We start from the raw sequence: 27,574 nt of genomic DNA, 5'->3' as shown, positions 1-27,574 counted from the left end.
GAACATAGGATTGTGGAGGCGGGGTAAAAGTTTTAGGTTTCTTTCTAGGGGTTTTGTTATTAATTTCATGCGATGGGGATACCGGGGGAGCCACGAGCGCTGCAAGCCCGCCCTTGAGCTCGTGGCTCCCCTGGACTTCGTTTGGTCCACCTCCAAGGATTTGTGGGTCTCTTTTTGTCCCTAAAAAATCACCGTAAAGTTTCATGACAATTTTACTTCATTTGTTCTGGATTTTTTGTGAAACAAATAATAGCCAAAAAGCCGAAACTCGCACTCGACACTAGGTCAATAGGTTAGTTCATCAAAATCATATAAAAGTGTACCAAAACCATATAAATCATTGTACAAATGGCATGAATACTTCATAAATTATATATGTGTTGGAGACGTATCAATCTAAAATATAAAATAAATAAAATATGAAAATACTCTCCATGATGGATATAATGATACAATTATTGTGATGTTGATGTCCATAGTATTTTCCTAAAAAACTTGGTCCAACAAGCAGACTTTGAAGAAAACGGACACACATTATATTTTCGAATGGAGTGTTGGAGAACGTTGCATGGGAAACAAAAAAAATCCTACGAACACCCAAGATATATTTGTAGACCGTTAAGCGAAAGTGTATATTACACAATTGATGTAGTCGTACTCTTCATGATCCAATTGCAATCCAATCCAATCTAGCGCCGAACGGATGGCACCTCCGTATTCAGCACATGTGCGGCTCGATGACGTCTTCTCCTTCTTGATCCATCAAGCAAGGGAGAAGTATATGGGATCACAACTAGCACGCCGGCGTGGTGGTTATGGTGGTGGCGTGGGTTTCGGCACGACTTTACTAAGCACTACTGAAAACCCGATCTACGAAGGAACGGGATCTCATCCGGGACTCCGAACAACATTCAGTCACCAACGTGAATATCTCTATACTACTCTTGCGTCACCGAACGTTAAGCGTGCGGACCCTACGGGTCCGAGAATCGTGTGGACATGACCGAGATACCTCTCCGATCAATAACCAATAGTGGGACCTAAATGCCCATATTGGTTCCCACATATTCCACAAAGATCACTACCGGTCGAACCATGATGTCAAGGATTCAGTTAATCCCGTATTCAGTTCCTTTGTCCAGCGGTATGCTACTTGCCCAAGATTCGATCATCGGTATCTCCATACCTAGTTCAATCTCGTTATCGGCAAGTCTCTTTATTGTTTTGTAATACAAGATCTTGTGACTAACTCCTTAGTCACATTGCTTGCAAGCTTCTTTTGATGTTGTATTACTGAGAGGGCCCAGAGATACATCTTTGTCATACAGAGTGACAAATCCCAATCTCGATCCATGCCAACCCAACACACACCCTCAAAGATACCTGTAGAGCACCTTTATGATCACCCAGTTATGAAGTGATGTTTCATGCACACAAGGCATTCCTCCGATGTCAGGGAGTTGCATGATCTCATGGTCTTAGGAACAAATACTTGACATGAAGAAAGAAGTAGCAACAAACTAAGTGATACAATCAAATGTCATGCTTACGGTTGGGTCTTGTCCATCACATCATTCTCCTAATGATGTGATCCCCTTATCAAATGACAACTCATGTATATGATTAGGAAACCTTAATCATCTTTGATCGACAAGCTAGTCTAGTAGAGGCTCACTAGGTACAAGGTGTTGTTTATGTATCCACACATGTATCTAAGTTTTAGGTCAATACAATTCTAGCATGGATAATAAACGTTTATCATGAACAATAAAATATGATAATAAACAATTTATTATTGCCTCTAGGGCATATTTCCCACATGAAGGAAGTATTATTTATCTCCAAGGTTGTAATTTAAGTTTATGATATATGCTACAATTGCAATGGTCCTTGAGACCGTATATCCATAAAGGATCAGAGGAAAACCCATGTGCATGTGAAGGTAAAATGTATTCCTAGTCGTGCCTCTAAGACTAGTTCAAGTGTTGCATAATGTTCACATTTTATTGATCATGGGCATGAGTATGTCGGAAACTTTGAGGACACAATGTTAGAATAACACTTCTTTTGAACCGTCCCAATTGATGATATGCTACGAGATACATTCGTCGCAAGTTAATGGTTTATAACACAAAGAAATTTAGACGTTTGCATAATTTCTCTGACCATGAGAGTATCGAGCTCCTTCATATTTGCTTCATGAACCTTGGGGTTTGTTAGATGTTATCTATAACAGGGTGGCTATTACAATGGCTTACGGGTTCACGGAAAAGTATGATGAGGGACTAGATACATGAAGATTGGTATTTTTGTTGGGGAACGTCGCATGGGAAACAAAAAATTTCCTACGCGCACGAAGACCTATCATGGTGATGTCCATCTACGAGAGGGGATGAGTGATCTACGTACCCTTGTAGATCGTACAGCAGAAGCGTTAGAGAACGCGGTTGATGTAGTGGAACGTCCTCACGTCCCTCGATCCACCCCGCGAACAATCCCGCGATCAGTCCCACGATCTAGTACCGAACGGACGGCACCTCCGCGTTCAGCACACGTACAGCTCGACGATGATCTCGGCCTTCTTGATCCAGCAAGAGAGACGGAGAGGTAGAAGAGTTCTCCGGCAGCGTGACGGCGCTCCGGAGGTTGGTGATGACCTTGTCTCAGCAGGGCTCAGCCCGAGCTCCGCAGAAACGCGATCTAGAGGAAAAACCGTGGAGGTATGTGGTCGGGCAGCCGTGAGAAAGTCGTCTCAAATCAGCCCTAATTGCTCCATATATATATAGGAGGAGGGAGGGGGGCCTTGCCTTGGGGTCCAAGGACCCCCAAGGAGTCGGCCGAGCCAAGGGGGGGACGACTCCCCCCCCAAACCGAGTTGGACTTGGTTTGGTGGGAGGAGTCCCCCTCCCTTCCCACCTCCTTCCCTTTTTTTTTCCTCTTGATTTTTCTTCTCTTGGCGCATTGGGCACTTGTGGGCTGTCCCACCAGCCCACTAAGGGCTGGTGTGGCTCCCCAAATACCTATGGGCTTCCCCGGGGTGGGTTGCCCCCCCCCCCCCCCCGGTGAACTCCCGGAACCCATTCGTCATTCCCGGTACATTCCCGGTAACTCCGAAAACCTTCCGGTAATCAAATGAGGTCATCCTATATATCAATCTTCGTTTCCGGACCATTCCGGAAACCCTCGTGACGTCTGTGATCTCATCCGGGACTCCGAGCAACATTCGGTAACCAACCATATAACTCAAATACGCATAAAACAACGTCGAACCTTAAGTGTGCAGACCCTGCGGGTTCGAGAACTATGTAGACATGACCCGAGAGACTCCTCGGTCAATATCCAATAGCGGGACCTGGATGCCCATATTGGATCCTACATATTCTACGAAGATCTTATCGTTTGAACCTCAGTGCCAAGGATTCGTATAATCCCGTATGTCATTCCCTTTGTCCTTCGGTATGTTACTTGCCCGAGATTCGATCGTCAGTATCCGCATACCTATTTCAATCTCGTTTACCGGCAATCTCTTTACTCGTTCCGTAATACAAGATCCCGCAACTTACACTAAGTTACATTGCTTGCAAGGCTTATGTGTGATGTTGCATTACCGAGTGGGCCCCGAGATACCTCTCCGTCACACGGAGTAACAAATCCCAGTCTTGATCCATACTAACTCAACTAACACCTTCGGAGATACCTGTAGAGCATCTTTATAGTCACCCAGTTACGTTGCGACGTTTGATACACACAAAGCATTCCTCCGGTGTTAGTAAGTTATATGATCTCATGGTCATAGGAATAAATACTTGACACGCAGAAAACAGTAGCAACAAAATGACACGATCAACATGCTACGTCTATTAGTTTGGGTCTAGTCCATCACGTGATTCTCCCAATGACGTGATCTAGTTATCAAGCAACAACACCTTGTTCATAATCAGAAGACACTGACTATCATTGATCAACTGGCTAGCCAACTAGAGGCATGCTAGGGACGGTGTTTTGTCTATGTATCCACACATGTAAATGAGTCTTCATTCAATACAATTATAGCATGGATAATAAACTACTATCTTGATACAGGAATTATAATAATAACTATACATTTATTATTGCCTCTAGGGCATAATTCCAACAGTCTCCCACTTGCACTAGAGTCAATAATCTAGCCCTCACATCACCATGTGAATTACATTGTAATAAATCTAACACCCATACAGTTCTGGTGTTGATCATGTTTTGGCCGTGGAAGAGGTTTAGTCAGCGGGTCTGCTACATTCAGATCCGTGTGCACTTTGCATATATTTACGTCCTCCTCCTCGACGTAGTCGCGGATGAGGTTGAAGCGTCGTTTGATGTGTCTGGTCTTCTTGTGAAACCTTGGTTCCTTTGCTAAGGCAATGGCACCAGTGTTGTCACAGAACAAGGTTATTGGATCCAGTGCACTCGGCACCACTCCAAGATCCGTCATGAACTGCTTCATCCAGACACCCTCCTTAGCCGCCTCCGAGGCAGCCATGTACTCCGCTTCACATGTAGAATCTGCTACAACGCTTTGCTTGGAACTGCACCAGCTTGCTGCACCCCCATTAAGAATAAATACGTATCCGGTTTGCGACTTAGAGTCGTCCGGATCTGTGTCAAAGCCAGCATCGACGTAACCTTTTACGGCGAGCTCTTCGTCACCTCCATACACGAGAAACATCTCCTTAGTCCTTTTCAGGTACTTCAGGATATTCTTGACCGCTGTCCAGTGATCCACTCCTGGATTACTCTGGAACCTACCTGCCATACTTATGGACAGGCTAACATCCGGTCTAGTGCACAGCATCCCATACATGATAGAACCTATGGCGGAAGCATAGGGGACGGAGCGCATATGCTCTCTATCTTCATCAGTTGCTGGGCACTGAGTCTTACTCAATCTCGTACCTTGTAAAACTGGCAAGAACCCTTTCTTGGACTGTTCCATTTTGAACCTCTTCAAAACTTTATCAAGGTATGTGCTTTGTGAAAGTCCTATCAGGCGTTTTGATCTATCCCTATAGATCTTAATGCCTAGAATGTAAGCAGCTTCTCCTAGGTCCTTCATAGAGAAACTTTTATTCAAGTAACCTTTTATGCTCTCCAAAAGCTCTACGTTGTTTCCAATCAGTAATATGTAATCCACATATAATATTAGAAACGCCACAGAGCTCCCACTCACTTTCTTGTAAATACAAGATTCTCCAACCACTTGTATAAACCCAAATGCTTTGATCACCTCATCAAAGCGTTTGTTCCAACTCCGAGATGCTTGCACCAGTCCATAAATGGATCGCTGGAGCTTGCACACCTTGTCAGCATTTTTAGGATCGACAAAACCTTCGGGTTGCATCATATACAACTCTTCCTTAAGGAAACCGTTAAGGAATGCCGTTTTCACATCCATCTGCCAGATTTCATAATCGAAAAATGCAGCTATTGCTAACATGATTCTGACGGACTTAAGCATCGCTACGGGTGAGAAAGTCTCATCGTAGTCAACTCCTGGAACTTGTGAAAAACCCTTTGCCACAAGTCGAGCTTTATAAACGGTCATATTACCGTCAGCGTCCGTCTTCTTCTTAAAGATCCATTTGTTCTGAATAGCCTTGCGGCCCTCAGGTAGTATCTCCAAAGTCCACACTTTGTTCTCATACATGGATCCTATCTCGGATTTCATGGCTTCTAGCCATTTGTTGGAATCTGGGCCCACCATTGCTTCTTCATAATTTGCAGGTTCATTGTTGTCTAACAACATGATTGACAAGACGGGATTACCGTACCACTCTGGAGCAGCGCGTGATCTCGTCGACCTGCGTGGTTCAACAGAAACTTGAACTGGAGTTTCATGATCATCATCATTAACTTCCTCCTCAACCGGCGTCGCAACGACAGAGGTTTCCCCTTGCCCTGCGCCACCATCCAGAGGGATGAGAGGTTCGACAACCTCGTCAAGTTCTATCTTCCTCCCACTCAATTCTCTCGAGAGAAACTCCTTCTCGAGAAAAGCTCCGTTTTTAGCAACAAACACTTTGCCCTCGGATTTGAGATAGAAGGTGTACCCAACTGTCTCTTTTGGGTAACCTATGAAGACGCACTTTTCCGCTTTGGGTTCCAGCTTTTCAGGCTGAAGCTTTTTGACATAAGCATCACATCCCCAAACTTTAAGAAACGACAACTTTGGCCTTTTGCCATACCACAGTTCGTATGGTGTCGTCTCAACGGATTTTGATGGTGCCCTATTTAAAGTGAATGCAGCTGTTTCTAATGCATAACCCCAAAATGATAACGGCAAATCAGTAAGAGACATCATAGATCGCACCATCTCTAACAAAGTACGATTACGACGTTCGGACACACCATTACACTGTGGTGTTCCAGGCGGTGTTAACTGCGAAACAATTCCACATTGTCTTAAGTGAGCACCAAACTCGAAACTCAGATATTCACCCCCACGATCAGACCGTAGGAACTTGATCTTCTTGTTACGATGATTTTCCACTTCACTCTGAAATTGCTTGAACTTTTCGAATGTTTCAGACTTGTGCTTCATCAAGTAGACATAACCATATCTACTTAAATCGTCAGTGAAGGTGAGAAAATAACGATATCCGCCGCGTGCCTCTACGCTCATTGGACCACACACATCGGTATGTATGATTTCCAACAAGTCACTTGCACGCTCCATTGTTCCGGAGAACGGAGTCTTAGTCATCTTGCCCATGAGGCATGGTTCGCACGTGTCAAGTGAATCAAAGTCAAGTGACTCCAAAAGTCCATCAGCATGGAGTTTCTTCATGCGCTTTACACCAATATGACCCAAGCGACAGTGCCACAAAAATATGGCGCTATCATTGTTTACTCTAACTCTTTTGGTCTCAATGTTATGTATATGCGTATCGCTATCAAGATTCAATATGAACAATCCTCTCACATTCGGTGCATGACCATAAAAGATGTTACTCATAGAAATAGAACAACCATTATTCTCAGACTTGAAAGAGTAACTGTCTCGCAATAAACAAGATCCAGATATAATGTTCATGCTCAACGCAGGCACTAAATAACAATGATTTAAGTTCATCACTAATCCCGATGGTAGCTGAAGTGACACTGTGCCGACGGCGATTGCATCAACCTTGGAACCATTTCCTACGCGCATCGTCACTTCGTCTTTCGCCAGCCTTCGTCTATTCCGTAGTTCCTGCTTCGAGTTGCAAATGTGAGCAACGGAACCGGTATCAAATACCCAGGCACTACTACGAGAGCCGGTTAAGTACACATCAATAACATGTATATCAAATATACCTGATTTTTCTTTGCCCGCCCTCTTATCTGCCAGATACTTGGGGCAATTGCGCTTCCAATGACCCATACCCTTGCAATAGAAGCACGCTGTTTCAGGCTTAGGTCCAGCCTTGGGTTTCTTCGGCGGATTGGCAACAGGCTTGCCGCTCTTCTTTGAATTGCCCTTCTTGCCTTTGCCGTTTCTCTTGAAACTAGTGGTCTTGCTCACCATCAACACTTGATGCTCTTTACGGAGTTCAGACTTTGCGACTTTCAGCATCGCAAACAACTCGCCGGGAGACTTGTTCATCCCTTGCATGTTGTAGTTCAACACAAAGCCTTTATAGCTTGGCGGCAGTGGTTGAAGGATTCTGTCAGTGATAGCTTCTTGCGGGAGTTCAATCCCCAGTTCAGCTAGACGGTTTGAGTACCCAGACATTTTGAGCACATATTCACTGACAGACGAGTTTTCCTCCATCTTGCAAGCATAGAATTTATCGGAGGTCTCATACCTCTCTATCCGGGCGTTCTTCTGAAAGATAAACTTCAACTCCTGGAACATCTCAAATGCTCCATGACGCTCAAAGCGACGTTGAAGTCCCGGTTCTAAGCCATACAAGACTGCACATTGAACTATTGAGTAGTCCTCCTTACGCGCTAACCAAGCGTTCTTAACATCCTGATCAGCCGTAGCGGGTGGTACATCTCCTAGTGCAGCATTAAGGACATAATCCTTCTTCCCAGCTTGTAAGATTAGCTTAAGATTACGAGCCCAGTCTACAAAGTTGCTTCCATCATCTTTCAACTTAGCTTTCTCTAGGAACGTATTAAAATTCAGGATGACACTCGCGTGAGCCATGATCTACAACACAAATATATTCAAAGTGGACTTAGACTATGTTCAAGATAATTAGAGTTCAACTTAATCAAATTATATGCTAAACTCCCACTCAAAAATACATCTCTCTAGTCATTTGAGTGGTTCATGATCCACTTACACTATCCCAAGTCTGATCATCACGTGAGTTGAGTATAGTTTCAGTGGTAAGCATCCCTATGCTAATCATATCAACTATATGATTCATGATCAATCTTTCGGTCTCATGTGTTCCGAGGCCATGTCTGCACATGCTAGGCTCGTCAAGCTTAACCCGAGTGTTCCGCGTGCGCAACTGTTTTGCACCCGTTGTATGTGAACGTTGAGTCTATCACACCCGATCATCACGTGGTGTCTCGAAACGACGAACTGTAGCAACGGTGCACAGTCGGGGAGAACACAATTTCGTCTTGAAATTTTAGTGAGAGATCACCTCATAATGCTACCGTCGTTCTAAGCAAAATAAGGTGCATAAAAGGATTAACATCACATGCAATTCATAAGTGACATGATATAGCCATCATCACGTGCTTCTTGATCTCCATCACCAAAGCACCGGCACGATTTTCTTGTCACCGGCGCCACACCATGATCATCCATCAACGTGTTGCCATCGGGGTTGTCCTGCTACTTATGCTATTACTACTAAAGCTACATCCTAGCAAAATAGTAAACGCATCTGCAAGCACAAACGTTAGTATAAAGACAACCCTATGGCTCCTGCCGGTTGCCGTACCATCGACGTGCAAGTCGATATTTCTATTACAACATGATCATCTCATACATCCAATATATCACATCACATCATTGGCCATATCACATCACAATCATACCCTGCAAAAACAAGTTAGACATCCTCTAATTTTGTTGTTGCATGTTTTACGAGGTGACCAAGGGTATCTAGTAGGATCGCATCTTACTTACGCAAACACCACAACGGAGATATATGAGTTGCTATTTAACCTCATCCAAGGACCTCCTCGGTCAAATCCGATTCAACTAAAGTTGGAGAAACCGTCACTTGCCAGTCATCTTTGAGCAAAGGGGGTTACTCGTAACGATGAAACCAGTCTCTCGTAAGCGTACAAGTAATGTCGGTCCAAGCCGCTTCAATCCAACAATACCGCGGAATCAAGAAAAGACTAAGGAGGGCAGCAAAACGCACATCACCGCCCACAAAAACTTTTGTGTTCTACTCGAGAAGACATCTACGCATGAACCTAGCTCATGATGCCACTGTTGGGGAACGTCGCATGGGAAACAAAAAATTTCCTACGCGCACGAAGACCTATCATGGTGATGTCCATCTACGAGAGGGGATGAGTGATCTACGTACCCTTGTAGATCGTACAGCAGAAGCGTTAGAGAACGCGGTTGATGTAGTGGAACGTCCTCACGTCCCTCGATCCGCCCCGCGAACAATCCCGCGATCAGTCCCACGATCTAGTACCGAACGGACGGCACCTCCGCGTTCAGCACACGTACAGCTCGACGATGATCTCGGCCTTCTTGATCCAGCAAGAGAGACGGAGAGGTAGAAGAGTTCTCTGGCAGCGTGACGGCGCTCCGGAGGTTGGTGATGACCTTGTCTCAGTAGGGCTCCGCCCGAGCTCCGCAGAAACGCGATTTAGAGGAAAAACCGTGGAGGTATGTGGTCGGGCAGCCGTGAGAAAGTCGTCTCAAATCAGCCCTAATTGCTCCATATATATAGGAGGAGGGAGGGGGGCCTTGCCTTGGGGTCCAAGGACCCCCAAGGAGTCGGCCGAGCCAAGGGGGGGAGGACTCCCCCCCCAAACCGAGTTGGACTTGGTTTGGTGGGAGGAGTCCCCCTCCCTTCCCACCTCCTTCCCTTTTTTTTTCTTTCCTCTTGATTTTTCTTCTCTTGGCGCATTGGGCACTTGTGGGCTGTCCCACCAGCCCACTAAGGGCTGGTGTGGCTCCCCAAATACCTATGGGCTTCCCCGGGGTGGGTTGCCCCCCCCCCCCCCCCCGGTGAACTCCCGGAACCCATTCGTCATTCCCGGTACATTCCCGGTAACTCCGAAAACCTTCCGGTAATCAGATGAGGTCATCCTATATATCAATCTTCGTTTCCGGACCATTCCGGAAACCCTCGTGACGTCTGTGATCTCATCCGGGACTCCGAACAACATTCGGTAACCAACCATATAACTCAAATACGCATAAAACAACGTCGAACCTTAAGTGTGCAGACCCTGCGGGTTCGAGAACTATGTAGACATGACCCGAGAGACTCCTCGGTCAATATCCAATAGCGGGACCTGGATGCCCATATTGGATCCTACATATTCTACGAAGATCTTATCGTTTGAACCTCAGTGCCAAGGATTCGTATAATCCCGTATGTCATTCCCTTTGTCCTTCGGTATGTTACTTGCCCGAGATTCGATCGTCAGTATCCGCATACCTATTTCAATCTCGTTTACCGGCAAGTCTCTTTACTCGTTCCGTAATACAAGATCCCGCAACTTACACTAAGTTACATTGCTTGCAAGGCTTATGTGTGATGTTGCATTACCGAGTGGGCCCCGAGATACCTCTCCGTCACACGGAGTAACAAATCCCAGTCTTGATCCATACTAACTCAACTAACACCTTCGGAGATACCTGTAGAGCATCTTTATAGTCACCCAGTTACGTTGCGACGTTTGATACACACAAAGCATTCCTCCGGTGTTAGTAAGTTATATGATCTCATGGTCATAGGAATAAATACTTGACACGCAGAAAATAGTAGCAACAAAATGACACGATCAACATGCTACGTCTATTAGTTTGGGTCTAGTCCATCACGTGATTCTCCCAATGACGTGATCTAGTTATCAAGCAACAACACCTTGTTCATAATCAGAAGACACTGACTATCATTGATCAACTGGCTAGCCAACTAGAGGCATGCTAGGGACGGTGTTTTGTCTATGTATCCACACATGTAAATGAGTCTTCATTCAATACAATTATAGCATGGATAATAAACTACTATCTTGATACAGGAATTATAATAATAACTATACATTTATTATTGCCTCTAGGGCATAATTCCAACAATTTTATCCTCCTACGATGGAGGGATATTCTTGGGCCTTCTCGGTGTTACGATATCCATCATCATGTGGCTAGACATAGTGTGATTTGATCACAGGGATACCAGAATGCGGAAACAAGAACAGAGAAGAAAACTAGTAATAAGGAGACTGGCATAGTAAACAAGTTGTTGACTCACGGGGATGCTGATAAATCTCACCACGGGTATTTGTAACATATCACGAAGCAACACGAAGAACATACGATAACTAAAGGTTCACCCGAATATTTATTCGTGTGGGTATAGGGGTCAATATGGATGTCCATGGTTCCGCTATTGACCATTGATCAGAAGGCGTTCCGGTCATGTGTATACTCCACCGAATCTACAGTATCACACATTAACAGTCATCTATGTACTAAGTACTAGATAGGGAGTGTGAGAAATTCACCCGAAGACACCAAAAATGTTTCGAGGATAAAACCAGAAGTGTTTCGGAGAAACCGGCAAGTTGTTTCAGAAAATACCATCATATAGGAAATATTTCAGAACGCGTCCAGAATTTTCGAGGGTGCCAAAAAGTTCAGGGACCTTCTGGAATTTTCATGGTGAGAACGCATGCGTAAAACATCTTGTCCAAGTGAAAAGGGACAAGATCCCATGAATCATGAGAGTGTTTTATGGGGGCGTCCCCTTTGGTGGGTTGCTTTGTGGAGGGGAGGGACGATTTTGGCCTTCATCCTCATGCTCCCTCCACCCCTTGCTCACACTATAAATGAAGATGAAGAGGGCTCTCCATATCACTCAAGTTTCTCACCACAAAGGCATGCAATGATTTATCATTCTTTCTCTCCCTCCATGAAATAGTTTCGTAGTGCCGAAAGATTGTCTGGTTTGCGGTAGGGATTAGTTCTGAACAATGAATCCCTACTGGATAGGTGACATTGGATGTGTGCAATCCATTACAGAGGTCGTCGTCCGATCTTCGGTTCGATGCATGTCCAAGGAAGAGTTCGAGGGAGAACATCCGTGCAGTTGGGAGTTGTAAAATCCTATCTGCGGGGATCTGCACCGACACCGACTCTACTTTCGCTGCACTATGAGTTGATAATGATCAAATCAAACCTTATTTGCATCTTCATAGTGATCTTGGGCATGTTCATAATTCATTTTTTTATTTTCTATTGCATTTCCCTACACATTATTGGTCCTTTTTCAAGCTCCAGAGGTAGGGGCCCCCAAGAGCCCCGAAGACCACATTGTCCTCGATAAGCTCATTGAATTATAACCTCAAGTTTCATGGGACGAGTGTAACAAAAAACAAAACATTGATGAAAAAGTAATAGAAACAAAAGGAAATAACTAACATTTCATGTTAGAAAATAGGTATGTTACCATTGAAGCGCAAAACACTATCGGAAATAGATGCGGAACAACGAGTCAGCTTGTGAGGCTTGTGGCGCACCATGACTTGCATTGTTGACATGGCACCATTTTCCTATTAGACAAGAAATTACAAGGGATAAATATCAATCAAAAGAAATAGACTAGGCTAAAAAAAATCAACACAAAAGCCTATCATGGGATCGGATTCTACACTATTAAAATTGAATCCTACACTAAGCATATCAATCAATCAGATTCTACACTTCTAAATTCTACAGTGCAATAATTAGATTCTACATAAAGAAATCTAATCTACACAAAAGAAATCGGATTCTACACTAAGAACTAAAATTCTCCACATACAAAATCGGATTCTACACTACTAAAATTTCTACGCAAAGAAATCTGATCCATGGTTAGGGTTTCTAATCTACAAAATAAAATCTACTTTACTAAACAAATTACACGAAACAATCTAGTCTACAAAAAATCAACACAAAAGCCTAAAATCGGATTCCATAAGGAAACTAAAATTGAATTCTACACTACTTACATTCTACATAAATCAACCTAATCCATGGATTACATGGGGGCCGTGTGCGAGGGAAACGCTAGGGGGGGAGGGAGAGATGCAAGGCGAGGGGGTCAAACTTGTTGTCGAGGTGACCCTCTTCGGCGGTGTGGCGATGTGTCTGTAGATCCATCGACGACGAGCGATAAGGTCTCGGAGGCGGCGACGGGGACGACGGCGAGGCGGGGTTGATGGGGATGGTGTGGAGTGGGTGGGTGCGAGTCGGGTATGGTCGGTTAGTGTAGTTGCTCGCATGTGCCACGCCATAAGTTTATAGTTTCTATTTAATTTTTAATGTTTTGTTAGTTAGGTTATTTTTATACATGTATATAGGTTGTTTCACATTTATGTTCAATTTAATTTGGGTTATTTTTTTAGTTGGATTTTTTTGTTTTAAGTTAGGTTATATATGTATATATAGGGCACGGATTTGCTATCAACACTAGTTGGGGTTGTTGCTATCTGAACCGTTTGTTTGCATCGAGATTCGCACTTTCTTGTAGATAAGGTTCTCTCTCACATGCACATACACACGTGCACGTACCTCGACATATAACGTGCGGCACAGATTGCTTACGCTCCAGCGTAACTTTATATCTTTGTTTATATATATATATATATAGGATGTAGTTACCACCGGTGGTAGTTACCACCACTTGAGTGTTGTATGGAGTATGGAGTATGTATCAAATTGGAGAGTATGTATGTGTAGTATGTAGTATATAATCATGTTTAGGTAGTATATATACTGTTTTTTTTATAGTATGTATCATATTTTGTGTATGCTCTTTTTTACATACAAATATATATGTATTTTACAAATATAATAAAAACTATGGGTCAACTTGTAATTTTTTCATGTAACTCACTTTAAAAAATCTTGTATATAGTATATGAACATAATTAAAATAATAAATTAGTATATATACTCCCGCATTGTAACATATTGAACATGTGGGGTAACTACCCCTGGATGGTAGGATGTATTTTTCCTATATATATATAGATTGTCTTATATTTATTTTAGTTTTTGTTAAATAGGCGAAGACAATAAATAGGAGAACAATATCACTAATGCGGATACATAATAGTTGAAGGATAAAAATAACTAATAACTATTGCTCATTCTAGTTAATTTCCTAAACTAAGAACATCATCACTACAATGACTCCCATGAGAAGAAATATTGTCACCAATCCAGCTGGGAGATCGACTCATATCCGTATGTACCAAGAGATTGCTCATTCCTACATATGTGTATACACATAATGATGTGAGTGATTCTAGATTTGAACTGTGCATAGAAGGATAGCACACCTTTGTAGCAAAATTCCACCATATCCTCAAGATCAGAAAAAACGCAAATTCAAGGGAAGCAACAATAACATCAGGTAATAAATTTCATCCACTAACAACATATATTACCATCTTATCTACTACTCGCACAAATTTTACCTATGCATCTCATGTATTCTAGATCATAACATGCATCTACGCATAGACTGGTTCATGATGCCACTGTTGGATAACGCAATAGAAAAGCATCGTCCTACGTGCAAAGCCCAAGACCTCTGTGAACATGCATACAAGGTTTGATCTCATTGTTACCAACTCAAAGTAGCAGCGGAAGAAAAGTTGGTGAAGATCGTTGGTGCAGATTCCCGCAGTTGGGATTTACGACCTCTCAATCGTGAGAATTTTCTCCCTCGGATAAAGATTGAAAACATGATCTCTTCACGAGGTTGCATGCATACGGTGTCACCGATCCGACAATGCTTTGTCGTCCATAATAATCATCATGAGAGACTAGGCAGGGGTGGAGCTAGACAAAACAAATTAATGAAGAAAGAAATCATTACTTATCGTATGATTAGAACTTTGATGTGTCAATGATGTGTGCCCTCCTCCTTTATTTTTTATAGAATAAAATGGGGAGGGGGGCATGGAAGGATGCATCCCTAAATGGGGGTGCCCAATCCAAAAGTTTCCTTTCAAAGCCCACACCCCACCCCACCTCGAGAACTTTTCACACAAAATGAGGGAGGGCTTCCATTAGGCACCACTTTCCAAGGGGCTTCCCCCAAAAGGGAACCCCTCCCATTGGGTGTCAGCCATGCCGGGGTGCCTCCCATCAGGCGCCACACCATGTGGGTGCAAAGCCCCCCGTCCATTCTGTGGGATGCCCCACTTTGTTCCAGCCAAATGGCAACCCCTTGCTTCCTTCCAGAAAATCTAGAGAAGACCCAAAACCCTCACAATATTTCCGGATGCAGTTTGGAAAAAAATCAGCTCTTCGGTTTTTTTGGTTTTCTCCAAAAAAATTAACATCTTTAAAACTTTACGACGACTAGTACTCAGCAAATTGATGACGCTTAAACGTGTGACTCTATAAGTTTGATGAAGTATAGACATGACTGAAACTTCTTCTGAACAATGATCATAGCGAACTGTGGACATCCACATTGACCCTTATGCCCACAGGAATGATATTTGAGTGAACGTGTCACTACCATGTGTTGTTTCTTTTGCTTGGCAATATGTTACAAACTCGAGGTGAGATTTATCGACATCCCCGTGAATTAATAACTTGTCAATTTTCTAGTTTTGTTCTCTTCCTCTTTTCCGTGTTTCGGCATCCCATTTGATCAAATCACATTGTCTTTGATCAAATGATGATGGATACCGTCATACTAAAAGGGCCCAAAGAATATCTCTCCATCATCTGATGAGCAAATCCTAATCTTGACCTATCAACGAATATCTCTCCATCATCTGATGAGCAAATCCTAATCTTGACCTATCAAGTACCTTGTCATACTTTTCTAATGCATCTGTAAGTTGTCAGTATGATCACCTTGTTACATGTGGTGTTTGACAAACCCCGAAGTATACTTTTATGCCTCAAGGTACTTGATACTTTCATGGTCTAAGAAATTATGCGAACGTTAATTTCCTAAGTTATTGATCATTAATTTATGACAGAATAATCTAAGCCCAACACAAGTGTTCTTGTAACATCGTGTCCTCAAAGTTATTGGCAACCTTTGTTACACTAACCAACGACACTTAGCTAGTCTTAGACGCAAGACTGAAATCGATTTTACCGTTTATTATTATTACACACATTTTTTTGAGACATCATTATTATTACACACATGCACATAGGTTTTTCCTTCGAGACTATTGGATTTACAGACGCGTGAATCATTGCTGCTGTAGCACGGAACGTGAACTTAACTGCAAACATCAAAATAAAAAATAGAATTATTATTGTCTCTAGGATTATTTACATAGTATGATTTTTGTAAAGGAAATTTTTTCAATATTTTGTTCGGTAAGCATTTATTTTTTTGAACTTAACTGCAAACATCAAAATAAAAAATAGAATTATTATTGTCTCTAGGAATATTTACATAGTATGATTTTTGTAAAGGAAATTTTTCAATATTTTGTTCGGTAAGCATTTATTTTTTCAAAAAACATAATTTTATTTGGCCTCATTGCAACGCACTGGCAATTATCTGGTACATTAAACACATCAGACGAGCGTGCCTGTTTTTTCAGGCGCACCACATTACAACGAAACAGTTCAGAGCTAGTAGTTGACATCTTAGGTTGGGTAACACCATTTTTTAACACGCCCATCAAACTGACTAACAGTCACCAGTAAGATATATTATCTATGGCATATGCGTCACATACTTACATACTATGCCAGAGGGTATGCCTGATTGGTCACGCACCAGAACGCAGATCGACAATCTCAAACCGCAAATTAGGTTTGAAATGCACATTGGAGCAGGTTTCATATATTGGACCGCCGTTCGTCGTCTCTCGGTGAGTATGGAACCCACTCTCACTGCACTCCCTGAGCACATCCATGCCTCCTGGATCTGTCAACCTGAATATACCATAGCTCCTGGAAGGTTTGCAAACATCAGGAAGACTTTCAGACTATTTTACCATATTGTAGCCAGGTGGCATCACCGCGGACAATTAGGTATAACAATAAAATGAATGACTCGCCACTGTATGTTAACTGTTGTAATTTTAAGCAAGAAAACACATGCCTAGTGGGATCGGTGGGAGCAGCAACAATCGCAACAGCTTCTGGTAACATGACCTGCATGAAGTTGACAATTTTATGTAAAAGGGATAACGGCGTGAAAAGCAGGTCAAGTAAAGCATGATTGTCTTAGAGCGTGTTCGGACTCTCTCCGCTCCCGGAGCCGGCAGAGCAGCGCCGAACGCTTGAACTCCGTGGAGTTGAAATTCTGGAGCGGAGCGGGCTACAGTGCAATTTTACGGAGCCGTCGTTTTCAGGATCTCAGATCTTTCAAATCACAGAGTTGGTAAGATTTACGAAGGAATTGCCACCGCGAAGTGAAAAACGGTTCGAGCTGCAGCGTCCGACTAGCTCGCTTCTGCCTCTCCTCGTGAATGGGTAGTGAAGCTGCCTGCCGAACAGTTTCTCCTGGAGCTCCCGATTCACAAGGAGCAGCATTTCGGATGGAGGAGATGGAGTTGAGGATTCCGAGGAGCCGGACTATTTCCGAACAGGCTCTTAGTGTGAGCTCCCGGCAGATTGTTAAATAAGGCCAGCAATTCTAAGATAAGACTACATGTTTCTATCAATGTTGGCTCACTAGTGCAAACCAGGGAGAACACAACAATCACACTAACTGAGTTAGGTCATGCTTCTGTGAATTTGCATTAACTTGGGTGGTCTATCCTGCTATAAAGTTAGGTAACAACGTTCAATCTTATGTATGTCTACCAAGCTTAACATTTCGAAAACAAAGACACTGATGCAGCTTAAGCCCCATATGCCTTAGCCCGTGTACCATACAATATGAGATTGTTCCCATCTGAAGATAAAGTATCAGCTCAAGGTCCTAACAAGTGACAGCAAGTCAACCCCTACTCAATAAAGGATAGACCATGTGTGCAGATGACATGGTGTCTTTTGGAGTTAATATTGGTGAACTTGTGATTGTTTCTATTCAGCATTTTGAGAGCAGCATATTATTTTATACATTTTATGCCTAGCAGCATACAAACCCCTTAAGTGGTTCGACCATCAGATATGGCACGTCATACCAATAACTCAAAAGTTTCAAATGCGCGTTGTTGCATACTCCCTCCGTCCCAAAATTCTTGTCTTAGGTTTGTCTAGAAATTGATGTATCAAAATACTAAAACGTGACTAGATACATTCATATTTAGACAAATATAAGACAAGAATTTTGGGACGGAGGGAGTACAAATTAAGATCATATTTGTTAGCTACTCTAGTGGTTGAAGGATTCGGCAAATATAATTTCTAGCTGATTTTTTTCATGGAGGATATCCATGGTATATGAGACAAGAGGATTTTCATGAAAAGAAGCATAAAATGTCTACAGTTAACAAGGCCCAATATCCTTAAATCATAAACATCAACAAAACTTATTAGATACCTGATAAGAGAATTGAGTATGCAAATCGATCGACGATAGAAAGCATGTTTGTGAAGGGTGAGTCTGGAAAAGACAAAGCAAAATGTCAATTGTTGACTAACTGTTAAATTACAGTAGTTACTGCATCTAAGCATACTAAGAAAGTATATGCTCAAGTAACAATGTTTTGGTATAAAAAGATGGATTCGATGCTGCTAAGTTCAGTGTGTTTTAAGAAAAATATTGGTATCAGTTGTGATTTATGTCAGTCTTGTTTCAAATGTATTAGAATTGACAAACACAATAGTTTTATATTGGCTGCAGCAATGGCCACAATTGCAGTATATTATTAAGTGGTGAGGCTGTATTCACGCTCTTATCCATAGTAACAGTGGATAGTCAATGATAACCATTATGAATATATATCTTAAAATATCTATGTTCTTACCTCCAGTGATATTTTTTAGGAAAAATAATGCTAGCTTCTAATCAGAAGACAGGCAAGTCAGATTACACACCCTAACTTGGCACTGAACACTGGATACACTGATACAGTTTTATCTCATCATACCTATGTTCTTAGACTATATGAGGTAACTAGCCATATGTATTATTTCATTTTCAATATTAAACCAACAGATAATTGAATTCGATGAAGTATGGAAATGTTCAGATATATACATGTATCCACCCTGCAGGGTAAAGTGACTGCTCTGATAATACGGCGTGTATCTCCTCCTCGTTAGAAGCTTGACACTGCATTTAGAAATAGGCAGATTCAGATAGATAAATGGAAGCAAGACACATTAAAGTGAGATGACAAATAATATGTTAAAAGGTAAAATGACAAATTAAACAAAATAATGTCTTTTTTTTCAACCCATACAGTTACTGACATACTGAGTGAGCAGTTCCTTCTTGCTTTGGAATGATCAATGTTGTCACATAATATGTTCCATCTCTCTGCAAATAAATTAAGATGCAAATGTGAATATAGCAAGACTATCGGTGGTCACATTGGTAAATCTATCTAATTCTTCTCCCAACTGCACTTACAAATGAAGCACCAAGAATTCCACAGGTCTCTAGATTATTGCTTGTGTTCTCCTTTGCAAGTTCCATGAATTCGTCTGTCAATCTCACTGACTGCAAGACACGCATACATCAGCAATTTTATCTAAAACTTGAGTGCCTTCACACGCTCCTAGGAAGAGCACACACTCAGAGAAGGGGATGAAAAATGAAAAAAAAAAACGTACTATCTGCATGTCATGCAAATTGCTAGATGCAGAAGACTGCCCGAACGAAGGTGTTGATTGCTCATCCACGTATTCAGTATCATGGGTAAAAGGAACATCACCAAAGCTCGAAAGGTCTTCTATCCAAGAAACTATAGGAGACGGAAAGTGGTGCTTCACAGGGTAGGCGCCGGTATTGCGATCCATTTCTGTTGGCAGATTAGCTTGGTAGTGAGTGATCTTTTTAGCATTGGCAGTATGTAGATACATCGTTTCACCTGGTGTTGAATGTGTCCTGCATTTTCTGGTAGTGTTTTCAGAACTGCCATCAGCATCACATGTCAAAATATTATGAACTCATAATGTTGTGGCAGAATTACAGTCGAGATACAGAGAAGGAAGAGACTAGCTGGTACGGTATACCTCCCGCAACTCATGGCTGGGGGTGCTCAGCAGGGCCTAATTCCAACCTGGAAATCGGAAATTGTCAAACAATTAGGAACAGAGAAAAGAGCGACAACATTTTACGCATTCATTTTAAAATGTAGCAGCTTCAGGAGATCTTAACAGCAGCAGCACGCGGTATTAAGCATCAGTTAGTCAAAACTAAACGGAATTGTTTTTTTTTTCAATCCTAATAAAGAATGATCAACATCATCTAAAACATATGAAGTAGTAGTGCAATAGACCATAGTCACATGTGCTCCGCTGCTCAGTGCCTCAATCTCGCGATCAATGGGATAATGGTTGTGACCGTGTTCATGTGTTGCTTTAAAAGAAGAAAACCGTAACCACCGGTGATGGAATACACATCGCCTACCTAATAACTAGTTGGATCACGGATCAGCTCAACTCAACATACTCCCTAGCTTTCACAAATATAAGATATGCCATGGTTGAAGAGGACGATCTGCTTGGGTCTAGCTGCAGAGCCTTGTGTTGCATGGGTCTTCTCGCAAGGTCTAGGGATAATGACACGGAGCTCCGGAGATCTTCGTGCTTCACTAGTTATTTTAGGGTGATCCTTGTTGTTCTGGTTCTTTGTGGGTCCGTTAGGGTGTGCTTGTACGTGTCAAGGACTTTGTATTATTTTGTGATTTGAATACAAGCATATTTTCTATACAAAAGGACATTCTAACTTTTTTAGGGTGTAAACACATTTTAGTGTGTTTGCTCCCTTATTTTAGTCGGTACTTAACTCATATTGGAATATCCAAATCCAAAACATCTTCTATTTGTGAAGGGTACGAGCAACCAAACATGTACAAAGACAAGCTACCACGTTGTCAGAGGGGGGGGGGGGGGGGGGGGGAGAACCGGGGCCTCCTGGCTAAGAATTTCGTAAAAGGGGAGCTAGGGCAGATGAGCCGCGAACACACGGAGAAGGGGAGGGGGGTCGGGGAAGAGGGAAAGGGCGGCCGCGAACACACGGAGAAGGGGAGGGGGGTCGGGGAAGAGGGAAAGGGCGGCCGCTCACCGTGAGTAACCTGGGCTGGAGGAGCTCCGCGGGCCGTTTCAGCTGCTTGGAGTTGGAGCCGAGGGAAAGCCGAAGGGGAAGAGGGGAGGGGAAAGGCGAGCAAGCGATGGGCGCGTGATGCTGATGCTCTTCTTGTGTTGTCCGACGCGAATCGAAATAAGCAGCCGGTTTCAGAGTGAGATTGCGTACACACACACACGTCGCCGTCGGAAGGGCCGTGCATGCCATACACATCATATCGTCCGTCGCACAGAAAAGAAAAACGAAACAGAATTTTGAGATAAGGACGACAAGTCCGAGGCCCCGAAGGTGCCGACGGGAATGAAAAATGCATCATCGAGAGAGGGGAGCGCCGTGGCTGGCGGCGCCGTGTCCCGTGTCCCTGTCTGTGTGTCGGCTGGGCACTCGGCGCGAGGTGTGAGGCTGCGTGCGACGGTGCCGACCTGCCTCTGCCTCTGCCTGGCGCGGAGTGGACAGTTTTTAGGGAAGCGTCACGTTTGAGCATCGGCTCCGCTAGTGATCTGCTCTGCTTAAGGCCCCTCCCAATGCTATATAGCTTGTACTTCCTTCATTTCTTTTTTACTTTTCATATAAATTTTGGTCAAAGTCAAACTAAACAAAATTTGTACAAAAGATATCAACATCCACAGTGTTAAAGTTATACTCCCTCTGTCCAAAATAAATGAAGCAAATTTTATACTAAGTTATTACAAATTTTATATAAAACAACGACACTTATTTTCAGACGAAGGGAGTATATTATAAAAGTTAATTTGATGATGCATCTAATAATATTAATTTTGTATTGTAAATATTAATATTTTTCCTTTTAAGTTAGTCAAACTTTATACTAAAACGAAACGGAGGAAGTACAGATGCTAAGGCTGTCATGTAGATAAATCTAATGTAATAAGTGAACTAAGAGAAAAGAGATGAGTGTGGTAACCTAAAAAATAAATACCAAATACGTAAACATAGGCAAAATACTAAACAAATTAAACACACATGCATCTTAACACCAATATATTGGAAGTGGCCTAATGCCAGCACGGCAGCACCACATACAGAGTGAAAGCAAAACATGACGCTCCTAGATAATCGAAAGCAAGGTTGTCAAGCTTTTAGGGCTGATAACCTTTCCAACATTACATACAAGTCTCTCTAGTCTAGAATCAATTGCCGCATTAGTACAAACCACTTCTGTGCTACGTTTCCGTGTCAAGGAACGTGAAATAACGCGTCACAACATCGAGCAGGAGTTCAGCTCATCTGACTTGCAGAGCTCTGTGTGATAGTTTCACACGCTATGAATCATCAGAAATATAGTATAGTACCCATCAATCCTCTTTCAGGAGAGCCGCACACGCAGCCTTGTGCAAATCCCTTAAAACACCTTACAAAGCTAATAAACCACATATCCACAAGTACAAGATCCACAGGTGATTGATTTAGAATGTTTACCAATCAACTGGTTGCCTTAGCCCCTACATCATCAAAAAGTACCAGCCACTTTAACGCGTCTATTTTACATGCCATCCCATCTACTATTCCTTGCTAAGGTGCATGATAATGACTAGCCATCTTTCCGGTTGCAGAGTCATCTGCAGCGTTTAACAGACAATAATTCAGAATCCTTTTACAGTGCCTGATTGTGTCCTGCTCCCTGCAAGAGAAGATGCAGTCAAATTTCCCAACACTTCTCAATCAACAACAGCAGACATGAAACATGCAGTGCAAACTTTCTCCTTAAGTCAATGGGATAGATTATGATATCGCTCCATAATGAAGCAATAGCTATGTCTCGGTGTCCATTGATCCAGTGAAGAAAAAAAAAACAGACGAATAAACATCCGCGATCGAGACGTCCACATTTAATAAATGTACAAATGGTTCACATGCTACCGACCATATGCAGAAGCTATGTATTCATGACTCAAAAGTCTATTTAATAATGGTGTAAATTCTGCCCCATGTAAGATGATGTTGTCCTGTTGTTCACCTTACGTGGTTGAAGCTTAAAGGATGCATGATATAGGTGCACTGTTGACAAATGCATAAAGCTCAGTGAGAACTGCAGCAATCAAAATATTCAGCACAGTACAATGCATTTTCCAAGGAGAAAAAACTGGTTATATATTACTCCCTCCGTCCAGAAATACTTGTCATAAGAATGGATGTATCTAGATGTATTTTAGTTCTAGATACATCCATTTGTATCCATTTGTGCGACAAGTATTTGCGGACGGAGGGAGTATTTACCAGTACACACTAATGAGAATGGGGTGCCACCCCACGTTATAAGTTCGATTGAATAACTATGTGCGGACTTACCATCATGACAGTTTAGCCAGGAGTTTTTCCACCATGCTTTTTTGTTGTAAGCGACTATAAGATTCTGATTCTTTAATTGCGCTTGATACAACAATGACATTACTTGGCGAAGGAGCATTCACCTACAGGACATAAATAGGGTATATAAGCAATTAACAAGTATAACATGCATTACTAATTTCCAAGTCTTCAAAACAGAAAGAAAAACACGATTATATCAGAAGCATACCCATACTCGACCATTCAGTCCAACAGCTATCTCAAATGATAGTTTTTTCCCAAGGGCCTCTAGAAGTGGACATGTTGGGGAACTTAAAAGCCTACAAGTAATCAACATAGTAAATATATAAAGGGGAGAATACTAGCAAATTACTGAGAGATTATGGCATGCATTCTTCTCACATTCTTGCCAGGCCAGTTGATGTTTCAAACGTATAACCACTTTTCAATTGACCAAATTCAGCAGCTTTTCCACTTGCTGCAAAAGATAGTCCGTATCATTATACTTGGTAGCAGTACAAGAAACTAATATGCAACAGTCCGGCCCAAAACGGTGTACTCCACAGATCTCACAACCATATGAGCAAACATTCCCAAAATGATGTATTTTTCAACTTCTAATTGTGAAACTCATAGAAACACTGAATTATGAGATTAGCAAGTTACCATCCATGCATGAAAGCTCTGGATTCATAATGCTATTTGCTTTCAGCACTCTGGCATATATTAATGTACCAATCTGCAGAAGAAAACATGCAGTAAGTATTTATAATAACTGTGCATCAGGCTTAAGGAACGAAACTGAATATTAGGCACAGAAACTGCAACCTTTTGGAATCATTACAAGCTGAAATCATACTTTGCAGGCATATATTCCCCTACTTAAGTATAACACCCACGTCCAGTATTTGACAAATTGTTACAACCCAAACGTCATTGTGTACATGTTATTGAATTTGAAACGACATAACGGGCCTACAGGATATTTCAATATAACGACTGAGGACAGATCGGAATCAACAAACAAGTGAAATTGACCAATCAAAATGAAAAAAAAAATGCATCACAAATAAAAACAGTTCAACGCTTTTCGAATTAATGAACAAACCCTATATTTGGCATAGAAACAATCGTTTAAAAATATATGCACTCCATACAAGATAAACAAAAACTGAAAATTGCACCATGTCAGATTTCAGTATCTACTAAGGTACATAATAATTTGATCCAATCAATGAATTAGCATGATATCCAAATAGCTACTCAAAGAAAAAATAAAGTTCAATGGCTAACCAAAAATATGGTAAACTAATAAAAATGGTTCCTACTTTGATGGCCAATAAAGGCAGAACAGCACCATGTGCATCACATAAAATAACCTATAATTGGAAAGAAAATGTTCTACAACCATTAATGACTAAATGTCATACCTCAAACTTCGGTATGTTTCTCCTGGTACCACCCTCAAATGAAAGAACTGGTAAAAAGGCCAAATTAGGCCCCTTTATGTCCACCAAGAAGTTCTGGAATAACCAAATCCAGCTCAGCAGAAGGCAAAGGATCCATACGAACACATCATATGCATGCAGAATAAATTAATTAATGTAAATTTTAAAATTATGCTTCTAGTCACAGGGAGGATGTCATCAGATTTATAAGGTGGTTATAAAAGCGGTCATATGAGTAGAAATCGAGCTGGAAGCACTTCTAAAGGCAAAAGTATACTTACATCTGGTTTGGTGTCAACTACAACACCAAGAACCGTATCTTCTACAGAAGGTACATACTGCCAAAGAATAACAAGCATTGTATGAATAGGCAGTCATTGAAACAGAACACAAGGAGACTGAAGACTGAAAAGGCATACTATCCACAACCTCATATACTACAGTTGAGAAGGTACAATACAAGGTAATGCTTGGAGTTTATCAAACTGATTAATTGTGCTTGGAAGAGCTGAAGAGAAATGAACATGCTCAAGCAATGAAGAGTTGAAACTTGATCCAAAACAAAGGACGGAACAATACATATACACTGCATACTTGAAAGGTAACTATTGAGTCCATGACAACTCCAAATGAATGTTAGTGTGCATCAGTGCAGTTGAATAGCATTGTATTAACATGACCCAGTCCAAAATAGTGGCACTTAAGCTTCCACATAAGCTTAGTGATATTGGCAACAAGGGTCACAACATAGGAATATCAGCATAAATATCCTTCAGTCAAACCATGAGCATGAAGTGAGAGAAAAATTAGTTGCATGGAAAAACAGCATATGGTGGCTACAATACACAAAGTGAGCATACCTGATAAAGAATTTCACATTATCATATCATAGCAATGATAAATCTCGACGGTTTCTTTCAAGCAGAGATAAAATTCACATATACGATATCCTACATAGGAACAATTTCTACAGTGTGAAAAAACATCTGTGAGCGCAAACCAGAGAACTCACCCTCTTCTGGGAGTTCTCCACCCAGTACTTGTTGGGCTTGGACAGTCGAAGCCTCCCAGCACTAGTTGCCTGGATAGTGTCACAATCCTGCGAGCCCCCAGAATGAACCATAAGCCTCGTTACCCAAAATGAACCCCATTAAAACCCTAATCCCTAAACCTCGGACGGGACAATCGATTCCCACTTCACAACACGGGATGATTTACCTGGCGCAGACCGGCGCCGAGCTTGATGGTCTGGTTGGTCATATCGGCGAGGTCCAGGATGACGTCGCCGGGGACCTGAGCGTCGACGGCGAGGGGAGGCGAGGCGGGGGAGTTAGTCCAAATCCGCGGAGGTAGCGAGCGAGATGCTGGGATATCGAAGGAAGGGATGGAGGATTTACCACATAGCTGTCGACCAGAGCGGAGCGCTGCGGCTTCCTCGACTCCATTGCTCAGGGACGGCGGGCTGGCGGCGTGACGGCGTCGACGCTGGATGCTGGAGTAGGGTGGTGGTGTCTGCGCGGCGCGGCTGCGCTTCTTCGTTCCGGTGCGCCTGCCTTCGGGAGTAGATGGGCCTGGGCCTCCAAAACGATGGCGCCGTGTGTTGGGTTTGGTGCCCTTGTTGGACCGACTGTGAGGGCCCTCCTCCTCATGTGGCATTAACACGTATGTAGTGTTTTTTTTGCCTAAAAAACGTATGTAGTTTTTTTTAAACACAGTATAATCGAAGTCCCTTGCATGCAGTGACAGATTTTATTTTTTTGCGGGGTAAGTATGCAGTGACAGATCTGGCCATCTAGCGGTGGGATGGTGGAGCCATCACCAACAATTTGCCAAACTTTTCTTACTAGTGCATTTACATGTATACTATTTATAATGTGTTTTGACAAAAAAGATACTACCCTTGCCCCACGTCAATTTAGTTCTAGCTTGTATGTATGAGTATACACTTATTTCTATAAATATACGCATGTACACCATATCTTTATAAGCATCTTCGAGAAAATGAGTCATCATAATATCTTAAGATTTACAAAGTCACCACACTTGTCTCGTAATCAACAAAAATGTTTCATTTCATTGAATGAACATCGCTGAAAAGTATGAAAATTCAAACAAAAATGCGAGCTCCAATGTCAAGTCTAGGTTTTGAACCCTGATGGGTCAGGGAGATCATTGCCCGCCTAACCATCTAACCACAGTTTGACTCACATAACATACATATATTATTAGTCTATATTATTACCTTCATAATGGATAATGAAAGTGCGTTATATCGACTAGAGGGGGTGAATAGGCGATTTTTATGAATTCGTCAATGATGAATTTCCCTGTGAGGAAATTGCTAAGTAGCGAATGACTTGCAGCGAAATAAGTACTCGGGTGTAAGTGTAACATGGCACAAGCATGGTCATTATGATAGAATTAAACAAACTCCTACTGAGAGTAGGGTGA

General features: G+C 42.2%; 2 protein-coding genes across 6 annotated transcripts; both read right to left on the bottom strand.

The window, feature by feature from the left end:
- Positions 1–16,658: 16,658 nt before the first annotated feature.
- LOC123444022 (AMSH-like ubiquitin thioesterase 2) lies at positions 16,659–21,530 on the bottom strand. Of its 3 annotated transcripts, none has more exons than XM_045120616.1 (9): positions 21,345–21,530; positions 20,291–20,337; positions 19,889–20,189; positions 19,686–19,775; positions 19,530–19,592; positions 19,311–19,385; positions 18,651–18,713; positions 17,262–17,314; positions 16,659–17,110 (listed from the first exon to the last, which is right to left on the bottom strand). In XM_045120616.1, the coding sequence occupies exons 2-9, from the start codon at positions 20,302–20,304 to the stop codon at positions 16,927–16,929; spliced, it is 843 nt and encodes a 280-aa protein (XP_044976551.1). In that variant the 5' UTR covers positions 20,305–20,337; positions 21,345–21,530; the 3' UTR covers positions 16,659–16,926. The 3 variants fall into 3 exon arrangements, with proteins under 3 accessions (XP_044976551.1, XP_044976553.1, XP_044976552.1); XM_045120618.1 differs by having other exon boundaries at positions 19,889–20,162; positions 21,345–21,500; XM_045120617.1 differs by having other exon boundaries at positions 19,889–20,171; positions 21,345–21,499.
- A 1,135-nt stretch (positions 21,531–22,665) lies between these two features.
- On the bottom strand, positions 22,666–26,669 carry LOC123444021 (putative exosome complex component rrp40). 3 transcript variants are annotated; one of them, XM_045120614.1, is made up of 11 exons: positions 26,521–26,669; positions 26,342–26,416; positions 26,136–26,222; positions 25,405–25,461; positions 25,106–25,198; positions 24,342–24,414; positions 24,078–24,153; positions 23,905–23,995; positions 23,676–23,797; positions 23,344–23,384; positions 22,666–23,007 (listed from the first exon to the last, which is right to left on the bottom strand). In XM_045120614.1, exons 1-9 carry the CDS (start codon positions 26,566–26,568, stop codon positions 23,678–23,680), a joined length of 720 nt encoding a protein of 239 aa, XP_044976549.1. In that variant the 5' UTR covers positions 26,569–26,669; the 3' UTR covers positions 22,666–23,007; positions 23,344–23,384; positions 23,676–23,677. The 3 variants fall into 3 exon arrangements, 2 of the variants coding, with proteins under 2 accessions (XP_044976549.1, XP_044976548.1); XR_006630930.1 differs by having other exon boundaries at positions 23,344–23,415; XM_045120613.1 differs by lacking the exon at positions 23,344–23,384 and having other exon boundaries at positions 26,521–26,664.
- Between the last annotated feature and the right edge of the window lie 905 nt (positions 26,670–27,574).

This window comes from Hordeum vulgare, chromosome 3H, assembly GCF_904849725.1.
Source record: "Hordeum vulgare subsp. vulgare chromosome 3H, MorexV3_pseudomolecules_assembly, whole genome shotgun sequence".
Classification (NCBI taxonomy): Eukaryota; Viridiplantae; Streptophyta; class Magnoliopsida; order Poales; family Poaceae; genus Hordeum; species Hordeum vulgare.
The sequence above is the reverse complement of the archived record's forward strand: the minus strand, read 5'-3'. Positions and strand labels throughout refer to the sequence as shown.